General features: G+C 37.8%; 1 protein-coding gene across 1 annotated transcript in view; it reads right to left on the bottom strand.

The window, feature by feature from the left end:
* Positions 1-25,750, bottom strand: part of LOC124593747 (mitochondrial uncoupling protein 4) — a 431,970-nt gene that overhangs the window by 119,699 nt on the left and 286,521 nt on the right. Inside the window, exon 5 of the mRNA XM_047132083.1 lies at positions 21,147-21,269. Coding sequence (XP_046988039.1) covers positions 21,147-21,269 — 123 coding nt within the window. The remainder of the gene's footprint in view (positions 1-21,146; positions 21,270-25,750) is intronic.

Raw genomic sequence — 25,750 nt, 5'->3', positions numbered from 1 at the left:
CCTATAGTTGGCTGATAGGCCTCTTCTTTTCCTATTTTTGCACTCCAGAAGCCTGATCATATAACTTCTCTACCTTGCTCAAAAAACTCATCGTCCTGTTGTTCAACTGCCTCCTCTGTGGCTGCATGTGCATTTCTAATTGTTATGTTGAAATACTGTCCCTTTAATCTTAATATGGGCATCCATTCACTGAATGGTTTGAAGCATATCACAACATGTTTCAGTTCATTAGCAGCCACGAAACCTGTTCTAAAGGTATTCGTCCTCCTGCCACTATAGAATATAGTGAAATTTCCCCAGTCCATTAAGTCACTTCCAGTCCACCTAATTTCCTGTACAGCAAATAGTTTTATATCATTGTTGTTTACTTGCATTATCAGCTGATGTAATGTAGAGCTCCAGCTTGGTACAGGCTCCACACATTCCATGTTAGTAGGTACAAATCTCTTTTCCTTTATTGTTTGCTGGGGTCATCAAAATATCTGTCTGGTTTATTCCTTTGTTAGCATCCACAACAACTGATTTTTACAGGGAAAGACTGTTAATATTCTGCCCAAGCATTTGAGGTGTTGTCCCTTACAGCTCGTTGGGTAGCTGGTTCCATTTTCAGTAGATCCTTCTATTGACTGCAAGGTAGCAGTTGATGGTTGGGGGCTCCTCTGCCTTTCTTCCAAGCCATTGGCCCTCATACCTGCTGGTTTTGGTCCGCCTCAGGTATTTTATTTATTTCACTGGTCCCCTCCATATCTGAAGAGCATTCCATGATCTGCCACTTTGAGAGGTGGCTGATGGGGGGACCAGCAACCCCACATGGGAGGGTTTTTTGTTGCTGATAATAAAAATCAGTTTCAGCTGAACTGCATTTTAACAGTCACGATACCAGGCAAAAAAATAATTTCCTTGTATACTTGTCCTCCCTGTCTGGGGCTATATACTTCAGTGTGGAGATTTTCAACAAGCTCCAGTCTAACAAAGCAAGAAACTGGGAATCCCTAACAATTTAAATAAAACAAAAAAAAACATATCTCACTAAATACTCTTTCAACAAATTATCTGAATGTTTAGATTCAAGGACTGAAAAGTTCTGTTAACTACATGTCAATTAGTTATGAAGCCACATGTCAAGTAGTAATGTAGTGTACAGAGCACTAAGTACTTGTAGACATTTTTTTTAAGTACCATTTTAATCAAGTAAATATTACAGTACGTAATGATAGACTGCTACTCACTGTAAAGATTACATGTTGAGTTGCAGACAGGCACACTGAAAATATTGTTACGCACTGAGCTTTCAACCAGAACATTTTTCAGAAAGGAAACACATGCACATTCACACAAGCAAGCACACCTCACACACACATGATCACAACATCCAGCCACTATCGCCACAGTGCAGCTATGTCATGTCAAAAGGAAGCAGCAATCCAGAGTGGGGCAGTGTAGGGGGAGATACATCAGGGTACAGGTGGGGGGAGTGTAGTCAGTGACACAAATTGAGGGGAGAGGGTGCCAATATAAAAAGCTGTCAAATTTATGTAGCAGAGGTGGTGTATGACATGGCTGCTTTCTTTCACATGTGGCCTGATCTCCGATGCAGTAGGATAAGCCTCCAGAAGTGTGTATAAAAAGGGATCTCAGTAAAAGTAAAACAGATTTATTCCACAGTAAATTAAGTATAATAAGCTGGCCTGTAGACCACAATAGTTCAAGCTCAATAAACTATGACAAATTCTTAAATTGTTTCTTAGAGGTATTTAATTAATCATTTCCTCATAGATATAAGCAAAAGAAAGTAAGTGGTAAACTCAAATGGATTACAACAGGAATAAAAATTTCTAGTGCCAGAAAGAGAGAGCTCCACAATAAGTTAAAATCAAACGGAAATCCGGATTTTGTTATTTATGTCAAACAGTATAAAGCTGTATTTAGGAAAGTTGTAGTGACAGCTAAAAAAATGGCAAATAATAAATTCATACAAGAACATAGAAATAAAACAAAAGCAGTGAGGTCAGTTGGTCAGTCTGAATTAGGAGACAAAGTAAAAATTCATGAGATTTTGAAAATTAGACATGAAAATGAAATTATAGTAAACCCTGTTCAGATGTCAAGTTGTTTCAATGAATTCTTCCTAAATGTAGTAAGATCGGATGTGGATATGACATTCTATCACAGCATCACAAACTTGGAAACAGCCAGAACACATATGTTAAACAATTTGAAAAAATCACCCAAAGAGATGTGGAAAAGGAAATATTGTCTCTAAAAAACAAAACCTCACATGGGTGGGATGAAACAACATCATCTGTAATCAAGTATGTGTACGATATTATTTCTCAACCACTGTCAACTATTATAAATCAATCTTTTGAACAGGGATGCTTTCCAGATGTATTGAAATATGCTGAGATCAAACCTCTATTCAAGAAAGGACCGACAGAAGATATGGGGAATTACCGCACTATCTCTCTCTTGCTGGTCTTCTCTAAAGTGTTTGAAAAGTTTGCAGCAAAACAAATGAATAACTTTCTTACCGTAAATGATATAATTTTTAAAGACCAATTCAGATTCCAACAGGGTAAAAGCACTGTGAATGCTATAAATGAGTTTATTTAAAAAATATGCTCCACGTTAGATAAAGGTAGAAAGGTCACAGGAATATTCTGTGATCTAACTAAAGCTTTTGATTCAGTGAACCATGCATTACTCCTCCACAAATTACAGATGTATGGAATCAGGAACACTGCTTTAAAATGGCTTAGCTCTTACCTGTCAGGTAGAAAACAAAGAGAAATTTTAACTTCAAATGGAACCAATTATTCATCAGACTGGAAAACAGTTCCCACAAGGTTCGATATAGGGTCCCTATCTGTTTCTTTTTTACGTAAATGACCTTGCTATTGATGTTCATTCAGTCTTATTTGCTGATGATACATCAGTTCTAATTGAAAATGAAGTATCTGAAAATATTCCAGAAAAAGCCAAAAATACTTTAGAAAAACTTGAATCTTGGTTCTATCAAAATGGACTAAAACTAAATGTAGCTAAAACCAAAATGATGCAATTTGGAGCTAAATCAGTAGAAAGGAGTGAAATAAAGATAACTTTCAATGATCAAGATATCACAGAAGCAAACCAAGTGAAGTTCTTAGGCCTAAATCTTGCAAAAATTTAAATTGGAAGGTACACAAAGTTGTCAGGTGCCACAAACATGGATACCAGAAAGATAGTTTATCACTGCTACTTTGAGTCAGTTATTCATTATGGCATAATCTTCTGGGAAAATTCAGCAAATGTCACTAGGCTCCTAGTATTACAAAAGAAAGTAATTAGAAACATGTGTGTTGCAAAAAAACGGGAATCCTGTTGACCACTGTTAAAAAATTTAAAAATACTATCTATCTCCTCACTTTATATATATGAGATGGTGGTGTTCCTATACAAAAATCAACATACACTAGACCCTTTCCATTTTGACCACAACTACAGCATTTGCCACAGAGATAACTTCAAACTTCCAACACACTGTTTAAAACTTTATGCCCAAACGCCAGAGTATAAGGGGTTAAAAATTTTCAATAAAATAAAAGGCAGTAATAAATTTAAAATGGAGATTGGTTCACTGAAAAGATTGCTCTTTACTCTTCTGGTGGAAAAATGTTGTTATTCTGTTGATGAATTCATCGAGTGCAGCTTCACAGTCTGAACACAGGGATTGCATTACATGTATTATTTTATGTACATGTGTAGCTGTAACTTAGAAATGTAAAATATAAAGTAAACTTTTGTATTTCTCTTAAAAAAGTGAAAAAAGTTTCTTTTGTAAACCTTGAGGTGTCTCCTGTACATCAAATCAAATGATTTGAAAATTGTACGTAATGAGATGAATAAATCACATATAATATATCACAGGACTGGAACAGGATGTGCTGGATGGGTGAATTGGACAGGTCATGCATCTGGGTCTTCCACAGAGATATGATCTCTGGGGCAAGGGATTAGGATTGGGAGTGGCACTGGGATGGATTCCAAAGTGCGCATCATTTATGACGGCGGCCGAGTTTAGGTTCGTTCTGCGCATCTGATATCACAAAACACAGTCAGCCAATGAACAGAGAATGATGTTGCCAGAGCTCGACTGCAGTACAGAGCACGGACAAGTGTCTTCAGTTTTAGAAACGTTCAGTTATAAATAAAGTAACTGAACGAAAGCAATGTCTTGATAGCAGTATTTATTTTATAGAAAGTTTGGAAAAAGCATTCTTTATACCAAATGCTAAGCAATGTCTTGATAGCAGAATTTATTTTATAGAAAGTTTGGAAAAAGCATTCTTTATACCAAATGCTAAGCAATGTCTTGATAGCAGTATTTATTTTATAGAAAGTTTGGAAAAAGCATTCTTTATACCAAATGCTTCATATTCTATTAATTAATTAAACCAAACAAGCAATAAGTCTCCTAATACAGGCAATAGCAAGGAAAGGTGTTTGTATCATTCTCACTAACCGCTTTTTCGCAATAAAGAACAGTGGTAATTGTTTATTTCCTATTGTACTTCGATGAAACATGAGTAATTCATAGTCATACCAACAGTGTTTGTCGGTATTTTGCATCCTAGTTTAAAGTCCTCCAGGAACTATGTTGAATGGTGAACTGCGTTAGCATAATGGTTAAAGTGTTTGGCCGCTAAGCGAAAGGTTCCGAGTTCTAACCTTGTTCTGTGATTAATATTTTCTTTATTTAAAAACAATATCGAAGTGTCTTACCTCATGAATTTTATTCGTTTGAATGTAATTTTTTGAAATTTCTAGTGGCAACTGAAATCAACCATACGGAAAGTATACACTATGGACTTTTACCTCTGTAAACTCTTCAAAATTTTGTGCAGCGGTTTACTACATTTAATGCAGCACATCTCGTGGTCGTACGGTAGCATTCTCGCTTCCCGCGACTGGGTTCGATTCCCGGCAGGGTCAGCGATTTTCTCTGCCTCGTGATGACTGGGTGTTGTGTGATGTCCTTAGCTTAGTTAGGTTTAAGTAGTTCTAAGTTCTAGGGCACTGATGACCATAGATGTTAAGTCCCATAGTGCTCAGAGCCATTTGAACCATTTAATGCTGCACAATAACTGCGTTGAACATCGAAACAAAATTAAGTCATTTATGGGGGGAAGGTAACAGTCAAGAAAATGTGTAAAAATCAAATTTTTGGGCCAAATGGTTTTTGTGAAATCGAATGACAAGTGTGTCAAAGCAGTCGTAACACCATGTGTCTGCAGTGCAGTGGTGACAAAATCGCGCACAGTGCGGAATGCGGGGAGCACGTCTCTGTAGCAGCGAAAGGGTTAATGCGGCTGTGGTGGCTTTACTTCATAAATTGCGTGCTCCCCCCTAAACATAAGTTTGCTTGGCGCGTCCAACTGGCAACGCAGCTACCTCCCGCGTCTGGGCAGGCATGCGCGAACCGCCAAGATAAAAGAATTGAACTATAGGATGTCATTGAGGTTGAGTGACTGATGGAACACCACCTTAGGAGGGGTGAGAAGGATCTTGGGTTGGATGTCCTTCATTTCAGGGCAAAGTCCATGCAAAAGATGGGGCTCAACTGTTCCAATCTGGGGTGGTTTCAGATGATAAACGGGACACTCCTTTGTGGCCAGTTCTTGGATGTGGTGGGAGGATTGGGGATGTGAGGAGAAATGAGACATGAGATCTGTCTGCAGACTGGGTCCTGGGGATAGCGGCTGTCTGAGAAGGACTTGCTGAGACTCTCAGCATATGGGGCAAGGAAGTTTTTGTCACTACAGATATGCATGCCATCCTCAGGAGGCCAGGCAGTATGTGAGGAATTTTTTGGTGTGGAAGTGATGACAGCTGTCAAAATGCAGATACTATTTGTGGTTGATGGGTTTAATGTAGACAGAGATGTGGATGGAGTATCAGAGAGGTGGAGGTCAATGGCCTGGAAGGTGGCATGCTTGGTTGAGGAGGACCAGGTGACGTGGGTTGTGGATTGGAAAGAGGGTGCTGAGGCTGCAAAGGAATGAGGATACGATGCCTTGTTCGTGATTACAGATCATGATGATATTGTCAATGAACCTGAACTAGACCAGGGGTTTGCAGTTTTGCGAGGCTAGGAAGATTTCTTCAAAATGGCACGTAATCAGTTTGGCATAGGAGGGTGCATGTGGGTGTCCATGGCTGTGCCATGGATCTGTTTGTTGCATTCTGGCTGGAGAAGCCAGAAATAGCAGTTGTGTGTGTGTGTCCTTTCTAAAGAAAACTTTGGCTGAAAGCTCAATGGGTAACAATACTTTTGTTGAGACTGTCTGCAACTCAAAGTGTCATCTTTACTGTGAGTATCAATCTATCCTTTTCATAATACTGTTGATATTCCAACCTGGACTTTTCTTTCTTTGAAATATTAAGCTACTAACAGTAGACAAACAGTAGCTACACAGCAAAATTGAGGACACAGCAGCTTTTTTCAGTGTAGCATCTTCATTACTAATTGACTCAATAAAATCTAAATGGCATAGTATAATTAGCATTAAGCAGTAATACTGACAGTTTACTGTTAATGCAGCGCAAAGAATAAGTTCTACAATTTTCTTGTCTTTTGTTAATGTATACCATGACCTGTTCCACATCTCTGAATATCCTTTCTGTAGTAAGGATCTATGGACACTAAGAGTGAATGAATAGCAACAGTACAATTTATTCATATGCAACAATGTATTACACAGGGCAGTATTTCCTCTGGCAAGAAAGTTTGGCAGGTGGTGAAGTAAATCTCGTTAAGACAGGAGAAGATGCCATGGTCCTTGAAGCCTGTATAAAGCAGTAGTAGTATGTAAATGAACAGTTACTGAGAGAAACGGAGCAAGTAATAGTTCACAGTGCTTGTCAGGAAATGCACAATAACCAAGCGAGATGGTGTGGTGGTTAGTACACTGGAGTTGCATTTGGAAGGACAATGTCAAACCCATGTCCTGCCATCCTGATTTAGGATTTCCATGATTTCCCTACATTGCTTCAGGCAAATGCCAGGATGGTTCCTTTGAAAGGGCACAGCTGACTTCCTTCCCCATCCTTCCATAATCCAATGGGACCAATGACCTCACTGTTTGGTCCCCTCCCCCAAATCAACAAACCAATCAAAGGTACAATAATGAGAAACTGATTCTGACTTACATGCAGTGTGGGTATGATGTTCTCAGGCTAACACATAAACTAAAGCAATTGCTTATGCCACAATTTGATTTTATGTGATGGAGTGACTTCTCATGCATCAAAAAAATCTATGAAAGCTGCTAATCACAAGGCGCTATTATGTTATCAAATTGATACTTCACAGCATGGCAGTAGCCAATTGGATAATCTGGGTACAGATTTAGATGCACTTGACACTGAGTACCACCTAGCATGTCTTAAAACATTTCACCAATCCCCCGTAACTGGTTAAAAAGGAAAGTCACACCATGTATGTGTTGACAAAGCAATGTAAATTATTTCTTGCAGAAAATAGCAAGGAATGCCATTTTTGAGTATGGAATTTACTCAGTCTGGTAAATGAAGACAATCATACAGATATGAGATCTGCAAAAAGGCACCTGAAGGAGAAAATGAGAAAATAAGAAAAGGTTATAAGTTCTCCAATTCACCAAAAGAGTGAACCATCGCTTTCAGGAACACTGACCACAAAATGCTATAAGAACGGAAGGATGAGAGGCCTTCATTAATAAAGGCTTAGACCTGTGAAAATTGCTGGAAAGATCATTTTGGAGGATATTCTCTCTCAAATTTTCAGTGGTTACGTTTACCCCTCATTCAATAATTTCTTTTTTTTGGGGGGGGGGGGGGGGGGGGGAATGGGAAAGGGGGGGGTCCAGGGTCCATGATCTGTTGTCCTACAAACACTGCTTCCCTTACTTTGCACTATTATTTTGACAAACTGGATCCACTAGGTTCATCTTTGCTCAGGTGCACACCATTATGATAGCAGTGTGGTCAAAATCTTTCATCTACCATTGTGATTGCAGTAGCCACATATATCTACAAACGTTTGTATCCAAACTTTTTCTGAATATTTTAGCAACTTTACAATTTGCAGTTCCTTATGATGAAGCTGCTAGACTCAAAATATACTACATTCTGTGAGTTAAGAAGGCTACAATCAAACAGTCAGCCAGTCCATTCAACCAGTATATCTTTGACAATGCTGACTTTAATGTTAACTTGCTGGATGGGTATTAAATTTTTCACACCATGGTTGTAACAATGGGCATGACCCCCTTGGAGTTGCAGTAATCAGTGAACCAGAAGTATGTTGTTTGAAAGTGAACTCAGTATCCAGTTTAACATTTTTATGACGGAGTGAGTGTCGTAGCGGCCCCTTAGCAGTTAGAGGGCCCACACAACAAACAAGCAAGGTGGGCTGCCGACCTCCCTTCAAGAGCTCATATCAAAACATCACCAGTGAATGTAAACATCAACAGACTTTCCGCATAAACATGGCACTACTTTGTGAAAAGCCATGTGACAGAGATCCACCAATTGGAACTAATGTGACTAAGTGTAGCACTCCGGAGAATTGGTGTTATAAGTATGCCAGCAGAGTCACACCAGCAGTGCGTACTTACAGCTAGGACAGCTCCGGCCAATACCTAAAAGGGCTCTATCCCAGTAGACACTCGCCATAGTCTTCCATAGAAATTTGTATCTTGTTGGGCATAACACCATTTGGGAATTGTGTAGCATAGTATTTTGGTTGTTGTTATTCCTTTTCATTGTCTTGTAACTTTCATCTGGCTTTTGCCACCACAAGAATTATTGTGTTTCTTGTTCTTCTTGAGTTTGGAGAATAGTGCACATCAAGAAGGCATTTTAGTTAAATAAGGTGTGTTCAAACTTGATCATTAGTCCTTTCCTGCCAACTGCAGGACACTACAGTGAGACTTGTGCTCTACTATGAAAGGGATAATTGGTATGGCTTGCAGTTTACAAGTAAAGCCATATCACATACTGACCAATAGAGGATTAAAAACAATCAAATGTATGATGGCTTAGGTTTAGGTTTGAAACCAGTACATATCTGCTCAGCTGCTGACTTGCTAGGCCTAACGCAGGTGAGGTTCTTCTTTCACTGTTTATTCCCTTAGCCTTTGAAGATCCCTTTTTCTCCACAAGGCACTGGAGTCCCCTTCCTCTTCTAATTATCCCCAGGAAGGATGGGTTGCCTCATCCATTCTTCTGAAGGCCTTCTCCTCTGCCCAAGGTGCCGTTTAGATCTTCATCTGTAACCCTGGTCATGGGTTCCATGTTATACCCCGTGAAGCTGGGTCCCTGCCTGAACTTAGCCATCCTTTCACACCAACCTACTGATGTGGAGGATGTCCACCCTTGCAGCATGGATGTGCCAGGCAAGAATTATTCAAGTGGTTGACAGGGAAGGTGTCCTATCTCCCTTGAGCTGGGTTAATGGTTGTGGGAAAGTTTGGAAGACCTAAAAGGGCCAAAGTACCAAACTGATAAAGTCAAGATGCTATACCAAAAGTGTTACAGCTGTGTTCAAGTAGGCAACAGATGATCAGAACGGTTTAAAATAAAGAGAAGTGTGCAACAAGGAAGTGCCCTATCACCACTCCTGTTTGTAATAGTAATGGACAAGATCATAAAACCTATAAAGAAAATAAGACAGTGAACCAAATGCCCTGGTTTTTGCTGATGATTTGATAGTATGGGGAGAGAGAGAAGCTGAAGCAGAGAAGAAACTTAATGACTGGAACAAAACGTTCAAAAATTTCACACAAAAAAATAAATAAAACACAGACAGTAGAAATTACCATCAACATGCAAATAACAACTTCAAATATATTCCTAGAAGCAGTCAAAGGAGAATCTGTTTCACATTTCACATTCCTAGGAAGCATGATCTCAAAAGACAACACCATTAAGCAGGAAATACTCAGCAGGACACAGAAAACATCTAATTTTTAGAGTCAAATCAGAAATATTCTCTGGGATGGTAAAATGCCATGAAAAGCAAAAGCAACCATGTATCACACCTATTTCATACCAATCCTAATATATGGTTTAGAAACATGTACCCTAATAAACAAAGACCTCAGCAGAATTCAGGCTACAGAAATGAGATTCATTATAACTGTGACCCAGACAACTAGAAAGGACAAAATCGGGAATGAGGTGAATAGAAAAGTACCTGGTATTGAGGTTCCTGTTACCAGTGTCATAAAGAAATGCAGGCTTCATTGGTATGGGCAAATAATGAGGATGAACAGCCAAAGACCTGCCAGAAGGTATTTCAATCTGAACCTTGTAGGAAGCAGACCACAGGGAACACAAAGAAAATGCTGGATAGAGACTGTAAGATCAGACATGGAGGAGAAAGGTCACAAATGGGAAGGTGTCTTGGAACAGAAGTGTATGAACACAGAAGGAGATGGCAAGCACTTGTACACCACCCCCAGGAAACTGGAATTGGAAAACTATGATGATGATGATGATGATGATGATGATGCATACAATATCAACATCATATCTTCACAGAATATTGTGCCAGCTGCCTCTGATTTGTCTAGTAAATTAGATAAAAAATCAGTAGTGACATATCTCAATGAGGAACTTGAAACTTTCAGCACAGGTCAGGAGCATGTAGAGGAACTCTTGCTCAAATTTAAAAGAATAGTTGACCATGTACTGGATAGATATGTACCCAGTAGAACAGTTCATAGTGGGAGGGAACCTCCTTGATACACAGTCACTATAAAGAAACATTTAAGGAAGTAGAGATAACTGCGTAATAGGTGCAAAGCAAAACATAGGGCTATAGATAGAGAGATGCTGAATGAAACATGTTTGGCTGTCAAGAGAGTAATGCATGATGCCTTCAATAACTACAGTAGCAGAATATAGTCAAATTACGCTTCACAAAACCCAAAGAAATTCTGGTCGAATGTAAAGGCCATTAGTGGCACCAAAGTTAGCATCCAGTCCCTAGCAAATGAGACAAGAATTGAAACTGTGGGTGGCAAAGTAAAAGCTGAAATGCTTAACTTCATTTTCAAATGTTCCTTAATGAAGGAAATCTCAGGAGAGTTGCCCCAACTTAATTCTCACACCACTGAAAAGATAAATGAAATAAGTATAAATATCGATGGTGTTAACAAACAACTGAAATTATTAAAACTGAACAAATCTCCAGGCCCCAATTGACTCCCTATCAGGTTCTATACTGAATTTGTGGCTGAGTTAACCCCTCTTCTATCTATTATCTACTTTGGATCCCTTGAACAAAAAACCATGCTCAGTTCTTGGAAAAAGGTACAGGTCACATCCGTCTACAAGAAGGGCGGTAGAAGTGATCCACAAAATGGTAGAAGTGATCCACAAAACTACTGTGCAATATCCTTGACATAAATTTGTTGTTAGTTAGAACACATTATGAGCTTAAACATTATGAGGTATCTTGAGCAAAATGACCTCCTCAATGCCAACCAGCATGGAAACCCAACTTGCACTTTTCTCACATGACATACTTGAGCTTTGGTCAAGAAAACCAGATAGATTCATTGTTCTTGATTTCCAAAAAGCATTTGACTTACTACCATCTACGCTTATTGTCAAAAGTATGATAATATGGGGTATCAAGTGAAATTTATGACTGGATTGAGGACACAGCATGTTATTTTGGATGGAGAGTCATCGTCAGATGCAGAAGTAACTTCGGGCATGCCCCAGGGAAGTGTGCTGGGACCATTTCTATTCATGTTCTATATTCATGTCCTTGCAGGCAACATAATAGAAAAATCAGGCTTTTTGCAGATGATGCAGTTATCTATAATGAAGTAATATCTGAAACAAGCTGCATAAGTATTCAATCAGATCTTGATAAGATTTCAAAGTGGTGCATAGATAAGCAACTTCTAAATGTTCATAAATATAAAATTTTGCAGTTCACAAAATGAAAAAATGTAGTATCCTACAATTATAACATCACGGGATCACTGTTGGAATCGGCCAACTCATACAAATACCTGGGTGTAATACTTTGTAGGGATATGAGATGAAATTATCACATAGGTTCAGTCGCGCATAAAGCAGGTGATAAACTTCGGTTTGTTGGTAGATTACTGGGGAAGGGCCATCAGTCTACAAAAGAGATTGCTTACAAATCACTCATGTGACCTGTTCTAGAATATTGCTCAAGTGCGTGGGACCCATACCAGATAGGACTAACAAGTAATGTTGAACGTATACAGACAAGGGGATCATGAATCGCCACAGGTTGTTTAATCCATGGGAGAGTGTGACTGACATACTGAAAGAACTGAACTGTCAGACTCTTGAAGACAAACATAAACAATCCTGAGAAAGTCTATCAATAAAGTTTCAAGAACCAGGTTTAAACGATTACACCAGGAATATCCTACAGCCAACACAAACTGCTCACACAGGGATCATGAGAATAAGATCAGAATAGTTACTGCATGCACAGAGGCATTGAAACAATAATTCTTCCTGCTCTCCATACATGAATGGAACAGGAAGAAACCTTAATAACTGGTACAATGGGATGTACCCTCTGCCATACACCTCATGGTGGTTTGCAGAGTATAGACGTACATGTAGATGAAATGACCTGGATTTATGGGAATATCTGTATTCTAATCATCAGTACTAAGATGGAATAGTTTTATGGAGGAGGAACATCTGATAAGAATTATGAACGTTCCAAAATAGTATGTTCCCTTTCTTTCATCAGCACACCTCCAAGCAAAAGCAAAATGAAACTTCCTGGCAGATTAAAACTTTGTGCTGGATGTTTGCCGGACCGAGACTTGAACTTTGGACCTTTGTCTTTCGCAGGCAAGTGTCTACCAACTGAGCTATCCACGCACAACTCATGACCCGTCCTCACAGCTTTATTTCTGCCAGTATCTCATCTCCTACCTTCCAAACTCCACAGAAGCTCTCCTGCGAACCTTGCAGAACTAACACTCCTGGAAGAAAGGATATTGCAGAGACATGCCTTAGCCAAGGTAGGAGATGAGGTACTGGTGAAAATAAAGCTGTGAGGACAGGTTGTGAGTCGTGCTTGGGTAGCTCAGTTGGTAGAGCACTAGCCTGTGAAAGGCAAAGGTCCTAAGTTTGAGTCTCAGTCCAGCACACAGTTTTAATATGCCAGGAAGTTTCATACCGGTGCACATTCCATTGCAGAGCAAAAATTTCATTCTGGAAGTGCAATATGGTATTTACATCCATCCTTGCTACAAATAACAAATGCAAGTAAATAAATCAGAAAACTCGCACATTAATTTTGATCAACCAGTCTACTGGAAGGATTCAGATGTGGTAGCAGACGTTTTACTTCCAAACTAAGCAATGTCATTATGAGATTAGACGGTTTCCATCTGTCGATGTCTTTTATGGGTGCAATTGTGACAATTATGGCTGTGAGTGAATTGAGAGAACTTTTCTGCATGATTTACACTGGAAGCAGTATCGATAAGATACTAGGGCTGTTTGGGCACACATCCTCACACAGGCTGTTTGGCTGGTTTAAGCACTGAATGCCTAGATTTGACTGAAGGAGAGTTTCCTGCACTGGACAGAGTTATCACTTGTCCTTATAAATCATTATTCAAAGAGTTTCATGTTGTGACTGTCAAATTGTCAGAAACATTGTTGAAAACTGAAAATGGTGGTGCTTCAGCTATGGCATAGCATGTAACCCTGTGAAATAACTTCATTAAAACTGAATGTATGGGAGAATGGAACCTGCACATCAAATTTATTAAAGAATATTTTTACTCAGTATTTAAATAGGAAATTTAACATTCTTAAGAAAGATCCAAGGGCTTTCTGTTATAGGATGCAAGGGAAAAGTATATAGACAAAACCTGGAAAAATGCTAAAATTTCATTGTTTTGTGTCTCCCTCAGAGTTAGCACAGAGTTTGCAAGGACAACAACTTTTATTCAAGACTTCAGATCATTATATACAGCATACTAAAAAATTCTGAAAATGCAATTTTTTAAAGGTTCATTGTACCTGTCAACTTGACTACACGGGATAACAGTTATCAAGACAAACTAAAGCACAGTGTCTGACATAGACAACAACACATATCACATCATGTCTATTCTGTAAGATGATTTTACATGTCATTCAAATACACCTCTTTTTTTTACTTTCAGTTAAATATACAACTGACATCAAGATATATATGTTGGGGCACTACTACTTTTTCCCTGTCTTGCTGTTGTAGAAAACTTGCCCATCCTTTGTTATGTCTTAATATGGCTGTATTATGAGGGCATCTTGAACAATGCTTAGACATGATCTCACAGAGATATGTCTAAGCATTGGGAGACTCCCAATGTGAAATAGCTATAAGACTTAAACAGGTAACACTTGATGGATGCATTTGATACTTTTTTCCAGGTGTGTTTACCTCGGTATCATGAGGGTATAGGAATCATGTAGCACAAAATAGGGTATTGATCTGTTTCTCTGTCTATCTAGAATCCTAAATTTTGTATACAGTAACTTTCCATTGTGTATTTAAACCCTCCATAATATCTGTTATTATTCACAGTGTTGTATAAAACACCTCAAACAAATGTTCCAAAAACACAAAGCAATTATACAGAACAATAGACAGAACTATTCAAAGGGAATTTTTTGCAAGTTCCCCCCATCTAGCAGAGAACCTACTTAATTGAAAATAAAAACAAGTCAAAATAACCACGCTTAGTATCAGCTGGAGTGATCTATGAAAAGCTGAAAACCATATTAAATAAAAACAGAAAAGTTGTCAAACTGCAAAAAACGACATTGGAAGTCAAAATGAATTTAAAAGGAACCAAGTGTCACTAACTGAGGAAGACTTTCAAAATGACACTATCAGGAACTTCCATTAAAACTTCTGAAAAAAACCTCCAGACTTACCAACCGTCTCAACTGTGCTTAAGAAATGAAAATCGAAAAATTACATGTACATGCATGCTCCGCAAGCCACCTTATGGTGTAAATTCCCTTCTTGTTCCTCTCAAACAGAGCAAGGAAAAAATGACTTTCAATACATCATAATATGAGCTATAATTTCTCTTATCTTTTTGGTCCTTATGTGAAATGTACGTTGACAGCAGCAGAAAAATTCTGCAGTCAGCTTCAACTGCTAGTTCTCTAAATTTTCTCAACAGTGTTCCTCAAAAAGAACATTGTCTTCCCTCCATGGATTCCTATTTTAGTTACCATGGCATCTCCATAACACTTGCATGTTGATCGAACCAACCAGTAAAACATCTAGCAATCTGCCTTCGAATTGCTTCATGGGGATCCCAAACACTTAGGCAGTATTTAAGAATGGGCCATGCTAGTGTTCTATATGTGATCTCCTTTACAGATAATCCACACTTTGCTAAAATTCCCCCAATAAACTGAAGTCCATTAATTGACTTTCCTACTATTATCTTTACATGCTTGTTTCATTTCACATCACTCTGCAATGTTACACCTAGATATTTAACTGACATGACTGTGTCAAGCAGTGCATTACTAATGCTGTATTGGGATGTTTCAGTATTATTTTTCCTACTCATCTGCATTAACTTACATGTTTTTACATTTACAGCTAGCTGCTTTTCATCACACCAACTAGAAATTTTGTCTAAGTCATCTTGCATCCTCCTACAGTCAGTCAATGATGACACCTTCCTGTACACCACAGCATCATCAGCAAACAACTGCATACTGCTTTCCTGTTCACCACAGCATCATCAGAAAACAGCCACAGATTGCTCTTACCCCATCTGTCAGATCATTTATGAACGTAGAGAATAATAGCAGTCCTATCACACTTCCAATGGGCAATCCTGATGATATGCTTGTCTCTAATGAAAACTCACTATCTACTACATCTACATCTACATTGATACTCCGCAAGCCACCCAACGGTGTGTGGCGGAGGGCACTTTACGTGCCACTGTCATTACCTCCCTTTCCTGTTCCAGTCACGTATGGTTCGCGGAAAGAACGACTGTCTGAAAGCCTCCGTGCGCGCTCTAATCTCTCTAATTTTACATTCGTGATCTCCTCGGGAAGTATAAGTAGGGGGAAGCAATATATTCGATACCTCATCCAGAAACGCACCCTCTCGAAACCTGGCGAGCAAGCTACACCGCGATGCAGAGCGCCTCTCTTGCATTATCAAGGACAACATATTGGGCTCTATTACTTAAGAAGTCTTTGAGCCTCTCATATTTCTGAGAACCTACTCCAGGTGCTAGTATCTTCACTAACAAACCTCAATGGGTCACCATGTCAAATGCTTTTCAGAAATCTAGGAATATGGAATCTGCCTGTTGTCCTTCATCCATAGTTTGTAGGATATCATGTGAGAAAGGGCAAACCAAGTTTCACACGAGTGGTGCTTTCTAAATCCATGCTGATTTGTGGACAAAAGATTTTGTATCTCTACAACATTTATTAATTCAGACTGAGAATGTGTTTCAGAATTCTGCAGCAACTGATGGTAAGGATATTGCTTTGTAATTTGCAGATCTGTTCTTTTACCATTTGTATATAAAGGAGTCACCTGCACTGCTTTCCAAGGTGCTTGGGACTTTACATTGGATAAGAAATTCACAATAAATTCAAGATACATAATGGGCTAATGCAATAGAGTACTTTTTGTAAAGCCGAAATGCAGTTCCATTCAGACCTGGCAACTTATTTATTTTCAACTCTTTCAGTTGTTTCTCTATACCATGAATGTGTATTACTACGTCCTCCATATGGATATCTATGCAATGCTCCACCAACGGTATGTTTGTACAATCCTTCTGTGTGAATGATTCCTTAAATGCAAAATTTAAAACTTGAGCTTTCCTTTTGCTATCCTCTACTGTCATCCCAAACTAGTCGATGAGTAACTAGATAGAAGCCTTCACCCTGCTTAGTGATTCTAAATAGGTCCAGAATTTTTTTTGCATTCTCCATCAGATCTTTTGCTAAGACACAATGGTGGTAGTTTATGCTTTGCGTATCGGTCTTTTTACAGACACACAAATCTATACCAACATTTGGCTGTCATCATTTGCACACCCTCTTTTTAACCAAGAGGAATTTCTAATTTTCATTATAAAACCATGATGGATCTGTTCCATACTTAATGCACTTATTCAGCACATACTTCTCCAGGGCACAATTTACAATCTCTTTACATTTTGCCCATAACTCCTATACATCCATCATACTAGAACTAAATGATGTCCATTCTCAGTCTAAGTGGTATGCTGACAACCGCTTATCTACTCGTTCTAGCAAAAACACTCTCCAAGCCTTGTTGAGTGATTTATTAACTTTAGTGACCATTGATGCTATGGTGACATCATGATCACTAATCCCTGTCTCCATATTGACAACATCAATAAGGTCATGCCTATTTGTAGCTACAAGGTTTAAAATATTTCCATTGTGTGTGCGTAGTCTAACTATCTTTTCAAGACAGGTTTGGAAAATGTATTTAAAATTACCTCACAAAACTGCCTGTCCGTACCCCCTACACTGAATCCATAGACTCCACATCTATACCCAATAAATCAATATCGTCTCCAACTGACATATGGGTATTTCCGCACTTCTGAGCATGGACATTCTTTCAATGACTGTAAAATTGCCATGGCCAGATTGGGTGGTCAGTTAAGACATTAGACAGTTAGTCTGATTTCACCTAGACCTGACAGTCACATTCAAATTCAAACTCAACAGAGAAAATATTTTTATTGACTGCAATAAACATTCTCCCTCCTATGGCATCTCATCTGTCTTTCCAATATACATTCCATGACTCACTAAACATTTCATAGACTTTTACGCTGGTTTTCAATCAGCCCTCAGTTCCGAGAATAATCTGACTGCAACCAGTTTTGTGGAGGGCAGTAAATTTGGGACTTCGTTATGAATACTTTGACAATCTACTGATATAAAATTCTGGCAGGTGATGTGTCTTTACTTTGCATGTTATCTAATTTCACTATCCATGAAATTAACCCTGAACAATATAGCATTGCTTCTTGAAAAAAGTAATGTAATTCAACTTATCAATATGTAACTACAATGGAACCGCTATACGTGCTCATAGAATTGTATAAGAAAAAGATTTCTTTGTTTCACATTCTTGTCTCCTCCTTTATGTTCCTGGTCTTGTTGGTTCTGATGTCCTATCTGATGATCACATAGAGATCACAGTCGATAAATAATTACTATAATTATCTGTAGTATTATTATCAATTTTGTCAAATATATATGCAATTATTTATGGTAGAATGTGTTTTTTGTTGGTAGCAAAATGTACCTTCTCTGACCCATAATCATCATTTACGTAATAATTAAATGTTGCCCTGGCCATTTTGTCTAAGTTAATTGTTGTAGCGATGCCATTAATGATAAAATGATAAAAATGCTTTTAATAGTCATTCCTTGCATGGAGTATTAAAGATAATAATCTTAATAATTACAGAATGGCATCTTGTAATATTTTCCATTTCATTTTTTAGGCCAGAGGTACAGTTTTATGAATAATAATTTTTGTTAATGTATACGCTGACATTGCACATAGGCAGCTATACTGGAGCATCAAGCCTCACAGAAAAAGAAATAATTAAGCAGTTTATTTAACTGGTTTATGCATAACATAAAAGAAAGATTTTTTTTAATCCATTGTGAGTAAGATGGATGTCTTCACATTGGAATACGTATGATATTTCTGGTGATAGCGCCCTGAGAAAAAATTAGCCATGTCCTTTAACCAACAAAAGAGAATTTTTAACAAAACATTTTCATTTCCAATTATCAGAATAATTTATTCCATTCTCTTTTGAAAAAAGCTTACGCATTAGCAACCGTGAAAACTGTGGAATATTAGCAAGCTATTTTAAGATGATGTAAAGTTGTGACAAACCAAGAGCAAAATTTCTAGAAAGAAATACAGGATGCACTTACACAAACTGAGACCACCTGCCAGAATGGATGAAATCTAGAATATCATTAAAGATTTAAAGAATGATGATGCCCCATAGGGAAGATTCAGTAACAGCTGAAAGATAGAAAATTGCATGTGCTGGAACAGCCAAGAAGATACACAGAGTCTTTCAAAAAGTCTGGGAAATAGAAGCTACACTGAAAGATTGGAAAACAGCATTAATTCATTCAATCCACACAAAAAAGATATAAAATGGACCCCAAAAGCTGTAGAGGAATTTGCCTCATTCCAGTGACTTACAAAGTTCTTTCGAAATCAGTCTGGAAAGCCAACTGGATCAGCAATTATGAGAGTACAAAGGAGGGTTTAGAATAGTATGATTCTGCCGAACAAATTTTAAACCTTACATTTATAATCAGGTAAAAAAGAATGAGAACCAAAAGCATTTTAATATAACATTTGTAGACTTAAAAAAAAAAAAAAAAACGTGATTTGACTGACAAGGAAACATTAATCAACACCTTAAAAGAGTTTGGAAACTTCTGAGGCTTTTAAGATCAAAATTGATGTAAGACAAGGAGATGGGTTGTCCCCAGTGCTGTTCAACTGTGTACTAGAAAATGTTATCAGGGAATAGAGGAAAAGAACAGAAAAAGAAGATGGAATTTTAACAAGCATAACCAGGAGAAAAGGGGTACTCTGAGTATTGATTTTTTGGCTTTTTCAGACAATCCTGCCATCTTAGCTGAATCTATAGAAAATGGAACAATGCAGATAAATCTCCAATAAGACACAGTTTCAAAAACTGCATATTTTTTTGAAAAAGTGAAGTATACGGCAGATGCAAAGGAGGCACCAAAATACAGGATAACTGATTGTGGAAGATTAAAAAAGGCTACAAAATTTTAACATCTAGGTGAAATAATACAACCAAATGTGCTTGACAACAAAGAAGGTAATTGAGAAAGGGCAAGGAATATTGAGGTGGCCTTTCAGTTAACAAAAAGCCAGTATAACAAGAAATTTATTTCCATAAATGAAAACTACAGCACTACAACAATGTCATTCGATCAAAATGGCTTTATACATCACAAATACTTCTGTTAAATAAAGCCACACAATTAGGTGAGATAGAAAAGGAACGAAAAATAATCAGGAAAATTTTGGGACCAAAATGTGACAATGGGAAATTAAGAAGTACTAATGAAGTTCATGAGAAAATACAATGTAGATTAGACACAATGAGGGAGAGAAGAGTTGTATTCCATGGACATTTACAAAGGCTAGAAAAAAAGAATAACAAAAAGAATTTTTAATTTTTTTGACAGAACCTGACAACTTTGACAGTCAAAGAAGATTACGCAGAGCTGAGGGATGTGGAAATAATGGAGGAAGAAATAGGACAGAGAGAAAAGTTCATAACAAAAGTAAAAGGTATCAAGGGCTCCCAGGAGAAAACAAAGAAAAAGACAGGTGCAATGCAGACAGAAGAAGAAGGAGAAAAATAGGGAAAGAATGAAACACTGCAGGAAAGAATTAAACATTACTGGAAAGAAACAAAGGAGAAAATAAAGAAGACTTAAGTTACTTCATGTGCTCCTTAGTCAGCCAAACCAACAAAAAAAGTTAATAATAATAAGACCATCATATAATTGTTATCAGAAGTGCTGCAGTTCACAGATGTTTCTCTAGTTTGGTAGCTAAAAATGTAATGAGCTTAGAAATTGCTTTAAGAAATAAAGTAACAGACTACTGTTGTGAAACTATAAAAAAAGAGTAAGATGACAAAACAAGACCAATATGAGCAGCATAGCAAAGCAAATAAGACCATTTACTTCTATAAGAAAGGAACATTTACAAGCAATACTATGCTTGGTATTAAGTAAAAGAAGAACTTCATCTGTTCATCACTATTGCCCATTCTAGTAGTGGTCTGAATATGTAACAAAAACTGGTGCTATCACATGCAATTACTATATCAGACAGGTGTTCCACTGAGTATTACAGTTACTTTTGGTTATGCCAAGTCAAGTTCTATGGCTTGTGACACAAGAGTAACCCTAAGCTTGTCTATCAACTTTGCTTGTATGTGCTTATAAAGCACATGAACTATCAGTTAATGCAGAACATGGTAACTCACCTTGGTGGTTTACCGAGTAGTCTTCTCTTCCCTTCCATTTGGATCTGTACCTTTACAAGGTCTGTAGGGCTAGCGACAAATTGTGCCAATGCTCCAGATGTAACACCACTAATGGCTGATTTCCTTTAAACAAATCATACAAATAATGGAAGAAAAATAAAAAACCATATTAAGTAGGATATAACTCTTGGGGGAAAACACAGTAACAGATGAAAGTAAATACTGAACATATTACTTCAGAATTCGATATTTTTCTTGGGGTCACTATACTATAAATTAAAGAAGGAAAAATTTTGGGAAATTAAAAACATGATTCTTCCTGGTTTATACATATATGAATCTCTAATCTTCCCTAAGTCATCTCAAGACTTCTCTACACTAAATATTGAAGTTTACAACTATGAAACAACAAATAAATATTATTTTCATATAATGGAAAGTCCAGGTTGGAATCTATCCTTTCCATAATTGTTGACTTTTTTAATGTCATTCACACAAAAGCCTTGTACCAGAAAAGTTTACTGCACCTTCGAAAACCTCTGTTCAGTGCTATGCCTACCTGACATCATTATTTATCTCAAAATGGACATCCATTTTAACAACATTAACATATAAAATGTTTTCTGTCAACCATTTGTAGACTTACTTGGTTATCCTCTTGACTCTGTCTGATATCCTTTAGTTTAGCCTTTAATCTTAGGTTAACTTGGTTGTGTCCAAGAACCAGTTAATGTGATATACAAAATTTGATGTTTCCATAATTTTGAATATGATTTTGTTCCTGTGATATAGTCTGTAATTATGTCCTTGAATTTCTGTCATGAAAATAAATGTCCATTCGTTTATAGGGGATGACAATTAATGGAAAAAAAACTGCTTTAGTGTCCCTTGTATAATTTTACAGCCTACACAGTCTTAGGCCTTGGTCAAGTTGCAACACTCCTTATACAGCTCTGACTCTTCATTTCTGAGGTCATATTACACTTTCCTTACAAAGAATCCTTCACTGAAGCCAAACAGGGAGAAAACAGACAAATTATTCTTAATAAAGACCATCAGTTTTCTGTTGACAGCTAGTTCTCTATTTAAGGAAATAAACACTGAAAGAAATAACATATATTTGCAATTACTGATTATTTGCTTAACCCCATTTCTATTGAGAACTGCTGCTTCTGCATATTTTGATCTGTCCAGAAATATGCCTTGAGCCACTTGTGGATTACAAAGATAGCAAAAGTGGGAGACAGTGTCCTGTCAAATCAGCATAAGATTCCCTGCTAAAATCATGTTGGAGCTGGAAGGATTATTTTTTTCCCACATCATCATGAATTTTTGCTTGGTGTGAGACTCTAATGTATCCATGTTTGGCAGTTTGAAATTAGTTCCTATCACTGTTCCCATGTTGCTGTTATAAGTAATCACCTAGGTTAGTGAACAGTGACTTTAATATGTTTTCATTTCTGCACTACTATTGCCTTGATACTGAAACTTATTAATGTCACTTTATTATTTATTTCTTGTTTAATAATGCTCCAGGTTATTAATACTTTAGGATTAGTTATTTCATTTCTTGTTGTTACAAGAAGAAAATGGAGAAATTTGTGGTAATGTTTCAATTCTTGATTAGAACATATTCTCTGAACAAAAATGAACTCTCTCAACCTATTACAAGACACTTTAATTCCACATGTTTATTTATGCCTTCATCTACTTCTGTCCAGTCTTACCATTAACTGTTTCCAGGATGCACAGGATTCAGAGTGCTGTAGAAATATGTATAAGAGGGAAATAAATTTCTATTCTTCACAAATCTCTTTCTGTTCATCTTTCTATAAATTATTTATGTAAAGTATTTTCTTTCTGTTATCTAAAACTAGTTGGGCAACACATTTACTGGTCAATAAAATTCTTCTGGGTATGTGACTGCATTGTCACTGTATAAAGTTTTCCAACATTTTGGCCGCTGCCACAAATGGCCTTTCAGAGTATTTTTGCTAATTTATTGTTGATAACAAGTTCATTATGATAAGGCAATTCACTGTGTATTGTTTTAAATGCAAAATCTGAAAGTAATTAAATCTAAAATTATGCTCTAGGACCTCCTAAAATCAGCTGGAACTTTAATATAAAATTATTGCCAAGTATCATGATGAAAAACACCAGCTGTCCAACTGCTTCAAGAAAGTAAAATAATTGCCATTAGTAGTATATATGCAATCAATATCCCTAGTTTGCAGGTTTCTGCTATTTAAAGAGCTACAGAACGCAGTATCAACTAGACTCTACAGTCAAAGATTTAAACTACTTTTTTCTGTATATAGCCACAGTCCATTTCTTTCCACTAGTTTTCATCCATTTTAGTGTATCAGGCAAGTTTCATATGAGAATAACATCTCTTATTTTGTCGTATTGGTATGAGACCGACCCTCAGACTCTGATGATATAGTTGCTGAACAGTTCAGAGAAAATTTGAGTCTCATAACAAATAAATACCCCGCTCGTATGGTTATAGTTGGTGGGGACTTCAACCTTCCCTTGATATGTTGGCAAAAATACTTGTTCAAAACCGGTGGTAGGCAGAAAACATCTTCCGAGATTGTCCTAAATGCTTTCTCCGAAAATTATTTCGAGCAGTTACTCCACGAACCCACGCGAATTGTAAATGGTTGCGAAAACACACTTGACCTCTTAGCCACAAACAATCCAGAGCTGATAGAGAGCATCATGACTGATACAGGGATTAGTGATCACAAGGTCGTTGTAGCTAGGCTCAATACCGTTTCTTCCAAATCCACCAGAAACAAACGCAAAATAATTTTATTTAAAAAAGTGGATAAAGTGTCACTAGAAGCCTTCCTAAGAGGCAATCTCCATTCCTTCCGAACTGACCATGCAAATGTAGACGAGATGTGGCTCAAATTCAGAGATATAGTAGCAACAGCAATTGAGAGATTCATACCTCATAAATTGGTAAGAGATGGAACTGATCCCCCGTGGTACACAAAACAGGTCCGAACGCTGTTGCAGAGGCAACGGAAAAAGCATGCGAAGTTCAGAAGAAAGTGAAACCCCGAAGATTGGCTAAAATTTACAGACGCACGAAATTTGGCACGGACTTCAACGCAAGATGCCTTTAATAGGTTCCACAACGAAACACTGTCTCGAAATTTGGTAGAAAATCCGAAGAAATTCTGGTCGTATGTAAAGTACACAAGCGGCAAGACGCAGTCAATACCTTCGCTGCACAGTGACGATGGTACTGTTACCGACGACTGTGCCGTTAAAGCGGAGTTATTGAACGCAGTTTTCCGAAATTCCTCCACCGGGGAAGATGAATGGAATATTCCAGAATTTGAAACACGAACAGCTGCTAGCATGAGTTTCTTAGAAGTAAATACCTTAGGGGTTGCGAAGCAACTCAAATCACTTGATACGGACAAGTCTTCAGGTCCAGATTGTATACCGATTACGTTCCTTTCAGATTACACTGATACAATAGCTCCCTACTTAGCAATCATATACAACCGCTCGCTCACCGATAGATCTGTAACTACAGATTGGAAAATTGCGCAGGTCGCACCAGTGTTTAAGAGGGTATTAGGAGTAATCCATTGAACTACAGACCTATATCATTGACGTCGGTTTGCAGTAGGGTTTTGGAGCATATACTGTATTCAAACATTATGAATCACCTTGAAGGGAATGATCTATTGATACGTAATCAGCATGGTTTCAGAAAACATCGTTCTTGTGCAACGCAGCTAGCTCTTTATTCGCATGAAGTAATGGCCGCTATCGACAGGGGATCTCAAGTTGATTCCGTATTTCTAGATTTCCGGAAAGCTTTTGACACTATTCCTCACAAGCGACTTCTAATCAAGCTGTGGGCCTATGGCGTATCGTCTCAGTTGTGCGACTGGATTCATGATTTCCTGTCAGAAAGGTCGCAGTTCGTAGTAATAGATGGCAAATCATCGAGTAAAACTGAAGTGATATCAAGTGTTCCTCAGGGAAACGTCCTGGGACCTCTGCTGTTCCTGATCTATATAAATGACCTGGGTGACAATCTGAGCAGTTCTCTTAGGTTGTTCGCAGATGATGCTGTAATTTACCATCTAGTAAGGTCATCCGAAGACCAGTATCAGTTGCAAAGTGATTTAGAAAAGATTGCTGTATGGTGTGGCAGGTGGCAGGTGGCAGTTGACGCTAAATAATGAAAAGTGTGAGGTGATCCACATGAGTTCCAAAAGAAATCCGTTGGAATTTGATTACTCGATAAATAGTACAATTCTCAAGGCTGTCAATTCAACTAAGTACCTGGGTTTTAAAATTATGAACAACTTCAGTTGGAAAGACCACATAGATAATATTGTGGGGAAGGCGAGCCAAAGGTTGCGTTTCATTGGCAGGACACTTAGAAGATGCAACAAGTCCACTAAAGATACAGCTTACACTACACTCATTTGTCCTCTGTTAGAATATTGCTGCGTGGTGTGGGATCCTTACCAGGTGGGATTGACGGAGGACATCGAAAGGGTGCAAAAAAGGGCAGCTCGTTTTGTATTATCACGTAATAGGGGAGAGAGTGTGGCAGATATGATACG

The sequence above is a fragment of the Schistocerca americana genome, chromosome 2 (genome assembly GCF_021461395.2).
Source record: "Schistocerca americana isolate TAMUIC-IGC-003095 chromosome 2, iqSchAmer2.1, whole genome shotgun sequence".
NCBI classification, from domain to species: Eukaryota; Metazoa; Arthropoda; class Insecta; order Orthoptera; family Acrididae; genus Schistocerca; species Schistocerca americana.
This window is presented reverse-complemented; position numbering and strand designations above follow the sequence as displayed.